At 43.6% G+C, this 5003-nt stretch overlaps 1 protein-coding gene across 3 annotated transcripts; it reads left to right on the top strand.

Annotated features, from left to right (window-relative positions):
* PDP2 (pyruvate dehydrogenase phosphatase catalytic subunit 2) lies at nucleotides 1–4567 on the top strand. 3 transcript variants are annotated; one of them, XM_062586405.1, is made up of 3 exons: nucleotides 595–655; nucleotides 1187–1248; nucleotides 2438–4567. In XM_062586405.1, exon 3 carries the CDS (start codon nucleotides 2494–2496, stop codon nucleotides 4096–4098), a length of 1605 nt encoding a protein of 534 aa, XP_062442389.1. In that variant the 5' UTR covers nucleotides 595–655; nucleotides 1187–1248; nucleotides 2438–2493; the 3' UTR covers nucleotides 4099–4567. The 3 variants fall into 3 exon arrangements, with proteins under 3 accessions (XP_062442388.1, XP_062442391.1, XP_062442389.1); XM_062586404.1 differs by lacking the exons at nucleotides 595–655; nucleotides 1187–1248 and adding an exon at nucleotides 1–73; XM_062586407.1 differs by lacking the exon at nucleotides 1187–1248 and having other exon boundaries at nucleotides 576–655.
* The last annotated feature ends 436 nt before the right edge of the window (nucleotides 4568–5003 follow it).

Genomic DNA, 5003 nt, shown 5'->3' with positions numbered 1-5003 from the left:
CCCGCCCCGCGCCGGCGAGCCCGGAACCTGCAGGCGGCGGGGGTCCGCGTGGCGGGGCGTCGCGGCCGCGGAGGTGCGTCCGCGCCGGCGGGAGGGGGAGCGAGGCGCCCGCGCAGCCGCCTCCGGACGGGCCGCGCCGCTTCACGGGGAGCGGCCGGTGCCGGCCCGGCTGCGAGCCCTTCCCACGGGGCGCCGGCGGGGGATGGGGGGATCTGGCAGGCCGTCAGGCAGGCCGGCAGGCGGGGCTGCCAGCTGTGCGGCGGCGGCGTGGGGCGGCCGGGGCCGTGGGGGCGGGCGGGCGGGCGGCTGCGGGGCGGTGGTGGGGCTGGGCCGCCGCCGTGGGGACGGGAAGGGTGCGGGAGCGTGGGGGACTGCGTGGGTGTGTGCGTACGGGGTATATCGGGGCGGGCTGCCTGGGGGCGGCTCGGTAATTCAGCGGCGGTTACGTGGTGCTGTTCGCGTTTGGAGCCGAGAGTGGTAGCTCTGCCGCGCAAGGAACGTGAGATTTATGTAATCGGCTCTTACATAATGGTCTTTAGCATCCTGCTTTTATTAGTACTGCAACTTTCTTTTACCTTGGATTGTGCTGGAGTAGCTTACGAGTGTGGATGGGCTTCTTTCCTGGGCAGAAGCGGAGTCTGCACCCTGCGTCTCGGTAGGCACCTGAGGACGTGGAAACTGTAGTTATGGGCGAAAAATGAAGTAGTGGTCCAGGAATATGCTCTAGGGCTGACCAGTGCTATCTGAATTTAGGCAAATACACGCCAAGTTGTATTAGGCAGCTCTGCTGGTAGGAAGAGCTTGCCCTGTCTGTCAGCCAGGGTGTGGGCAGTGCAAGGCTATTCAGAACATTATTTCTGTCAGCTTTTGAGTCGAGAACGCATAAGTTACTGTTTCAATCTCGCTTGGATAAAAAGAGAAGAGAAAGAAGAAAAAATAAGATGGAGAATGATCTGGGAAATGCAGACAAATAAGAAGGCTTGTCTTGCACGGTCAGAGCTTTTTGGGTTTAGCTGAGGATGTTTGCAGTATCAGCTGGCTCCCTCTTAGCTTATTCAGGCACGATCTCGGTAGATTCCAGCGCCCCAGGAGGCCGTGGGGGAGCATCAAACACTGAGCTGGCATTGGCGTCGCCACCTGCTCTATCAGCAGTAAAATCATACCATGTCTTGGCTTGTCCTCACAGAGTCTCCAGGAGCGATAGTGGTGTGCTCCTTAGTGGAATAGCTTGTCCTGTCCTTTCTCTTGGTAAGCATGGGCGATATCCTCCAGATATCAGTTGTATACGCTTTGTGTCACATTGCTTTTGTTTTCCAAACGGGATTTCAGTGAAGTCCTTGGGTTGTATCAGGATGCCTTTTGTTTAGACTTGTTCAGTTCTGGTTTTAGCTCCTTCTGATTTTTTTTTCTTTAGAACAATTTTTATGCATCTGGTTGAGCTGGCTTCTTGTTATTTCTGATAAAGTGCTTTACTAAAAATCCAATATTGCAGTAGTATGTAGCCTCTTTGGTCTGAGGCTTAAGGCAGATAGTGCTACAGGCAACCTGAAAGTGGTGAGCTCATAAAAAGCTGTATTGTTTTGATGGGTTGGTAGTATGACCTTTTGGGTGTGTACTTCGGGGGGTATACTTGCAGTGCTGTAAATACAATTTTTCAAATCCTTGGGTCAAAATTCTGTTCTGGAGTAAGCATCTAGTTGTATTTGTGTTTAGCAGTTTATACCTCTCCTACCCTGAATACCTTAAAATAGGAAACAATATGATGGCACCTCTGCTCACAGCAACAGAAAAACTTCAGATGCCTGCTGCTCTAGGTTTCAGCACTGTTGCTTAGCTGACAACAAAGCTCAAAGCTCCTTTTTGTTCTAATTGTACTTCAAATAAAAATGCCTGACTGTAAAGCTGTAAAAGTTGCATAAATGCAACTACTGTAACTTTTATATAATCAAAACAATGCTGTGATAAACCAGCAGTAGAATCTCACTTCAGTTATGTAAAAATCCTATCTAACTGAAGGTTGGTTAAGATCTTGAAGGTACAAAAAGCTCAAGCTTATAAACTGGAACAGAATTAGAAAAGAAGTCTGGCTTGTAGATGTGATGATCATTGTAATTTAGACAAATCATTAGCTTGTCTGCCACATCTTTCAGTTTTTCTCTAGAGTTTTGAGTACTGATCTTCTCTTGCTTTTGATGTTTAGAATATATTGACAGAGTTGTATTCAGGTTGCCCTTTTTAGGTTACAATAATTGTCATTCTTAGGTTCTTTTCTAACTTACTGGATCTGCTTGTTCAGCATCTTGCTAGATGTTGAACAGTTGACATTTACATTTCTTGTAATATTGGAATTTCTTCTTAGCTTTGCTAAGGAAAAACAACATGAAGAAAAAGAAGCTTGACAAACAAGTCTTACACATTTCCTATTTTCATCTTTCAGGGTATAAAGGCATTCTACATTACTGAAAGAAGTCTCTCTTGATCGAGGAGTGACTTATGATGTCAAGAACTGTATCGTCGTGGATTTTAAGCTCAGCAAGAAACAGTATTGTTTTACAAGGAAAAGGACGTTTGTACTCCAGATGTATCCCAAATAGAAACAAGATAAAATGGAAGCTTATTTTCTGCAGAACACGCCTCTTCCCTTCTGGAAGCTGTAGTGTAGATGATGCTTTTCCCCTAAGAAAAGCTTTCAGACATACTTCCACTGAAGAAGAACAATTCTCTTTTCAGCTGTCTCCATCACAAATCAATGATGTACTCAGAGCAGGTGAATTATCCCATAAAATACTGGATTTGGATGGTAAAAATGCTAATTCTGTGTTGAGATTTGAAAGTAACCAGTTGGCATCCAACACCCCGATTGAAGACCGCAGAAGTGCAGCCACTTGTTTGCAGACCAAAGGGATGATGTTCGGGGTATTTGATGGTCATGCAGGTTCTGCATGTGCTCAGGCAGTAAGTGAGAGACTGCTTCATTATATAGCAGTATCTCTCATGTCTCGACAAACCTTGGAAGAGATTGAGCTTGCTGTGGAGTGCATGAAACCAGTTTTGCCTATTCTGCAGTGGCACAAGCATCCAAATGATGTAGAATATCAAGAAATAACTTCACAATATTTTGAGAACCTCCGGGTTTATTGGCAGCATTTACTGGACCTAGACACTGAGCTAGGATTTAGTTTAGAAGAAGCCATGATATGTGCATTCAAAAGGTTAGACTCGGACATATCACTAGAAGTTCAGGCTCCCCAGGAAAATGAATTGATGAGAAATATTGCCCTTCAAGTAGCTTTCTCTGGCGCAACAGCCTGTGTGGCTCACGTTGATGGCATTCACTTGCACGTTGCAAATGCTGGTGATTGCAGAGCAGTTCTAGGGGTACAGGAAGAAGATGGAACATGGTCTACTCTCCCGTTAACTCGAGACCACAATGCCTTTGATGAATCTGAAATTAAAAGACTAAAGAGAGAACACCCAAAATCTGAGGAGAAAACTCTATTTGTGAATGACAGATTACTGGGGATTCTCATGCCCTCTAGAGCTTTTGGAGATGTCCAATTAAAATGGAGTAAAGAATTGCAACACAGTGTTCTGGAGAATAGCTGTGATGCTGAGGCTTTAAATATTTATCAGTATGTTCCTCCAAACTACCATACACCCCCTTATTTGACTGCAGAGCCTGAAGTCACATACCACAAATTAAGAGGCAAGGATAAGTTTCTAGTTATTGCTTCAGATGGACTGTGGGAGATGCTAAGTAATGAGAAGGTTGTAAAACTCGTTGCTGGACACCTTGCAGAGCTTAATGTGCAGAAACCACAATTGGCTTTTGAGAAACCAATTAATCTGGGTTATATGCACAACTTACTGCTTCAGAGGAAAAACAGGGGCATTGGCTCACTTGATCAGAACATAGCTACTCACTTAATACGGCATGCAATTGGAAATAATGAGTATGGGGAGGTGGACCAAGAGAAACTTGCTGCAATGCTTACACTGCCTGAAGACCTTGCAAGAATGTACAGAGATGATATCACAGTAACTGTGGTGTATTTTAATTCAGAAACAATTGAAAATTATTACAGAAACAATGAATAGAGACTTGCATTACTGCTGTTCTATACCATTAGCCATTTTTGGTACTGGAAACCATTGCTGTTTGTTTTCCCTGATAGTCAAGCTGGTACAAGTGTCATCATTTGGACGTTCCTGAAACTTTTGGTTACTTACTAGTCTTGATAATACATTTCTAAAAGTCAATTTGGTGAAAGTTTTGTGGGTTTCCAGGTCTGTGCACACTGAGGAAAAATGCTTTGCTAAAAGTTCACTGAAATATAACCGAACTAAAGATTGCCAACCCAGGTCTGGTTCCATGGGAGCAACAGTAAAACTTTCCAAATGAACAAATGGGAGACAAATTTCACTGAGACTGGTACAATTTGATAGGCAGATGGATAGTAGCTGTAGCTGCCTGGAGTATAAAAAACATTCCAGTCTTGTGCAAAATGAGTAGCCTCCTATTGAAACACTGTAATTGAAATAAATAAATAAATAAACTCCCAAACCACTATTTGATTTAACAGTGTCAGATACTTTAAAGAATTGCTTTGTATCTGGGAAGCTTAACAAAACAAGGCTGTTTAAACAGCCTTGGGACTGTGAAAGATTTTTTTTCCTAATGTCATACGTTAACAACTACTGTAGAAACAAAAGCATATTTTCTTCAGGAATTCTTTTAAAGTGTGAATGCATATGCTCTGTGTGTTGTGTGACCCTTTATAGTTCAAAGGCACTTGAGAGACTTCATAGTTCCTTTCTTAGGAATATTATATATTCTTAATATAATGAGTACCTAATGCCATTGATCAACAGTACTTGGCTTCAGCGTTCACTGTCTAACCTGCTTAAAGAATATAACCTTTTTATTAAGTATTGATTTTTGAACTGTTGCACATCAAATCCATCAAATGTAATTTAAAAAATGTCTTACAGATCCAGAAGTT

The sequence above is a fragment of the Rhea pennata genome, chromosome 13, assembly GCF_028389875.1.
Source record: "Rhea pennata isolate bPtePen1 chromosome 13, bPtePen1.pri, whole genome shotgun sequence".
NCBI lineage: Eukaryota > Metazoa > Chordata > Aves > Rheiformes > Rheidae > Rhea > Rhea pennata.
This window is presented reverse-complemented; position numbering and strand designations above follow the sequence as displayed.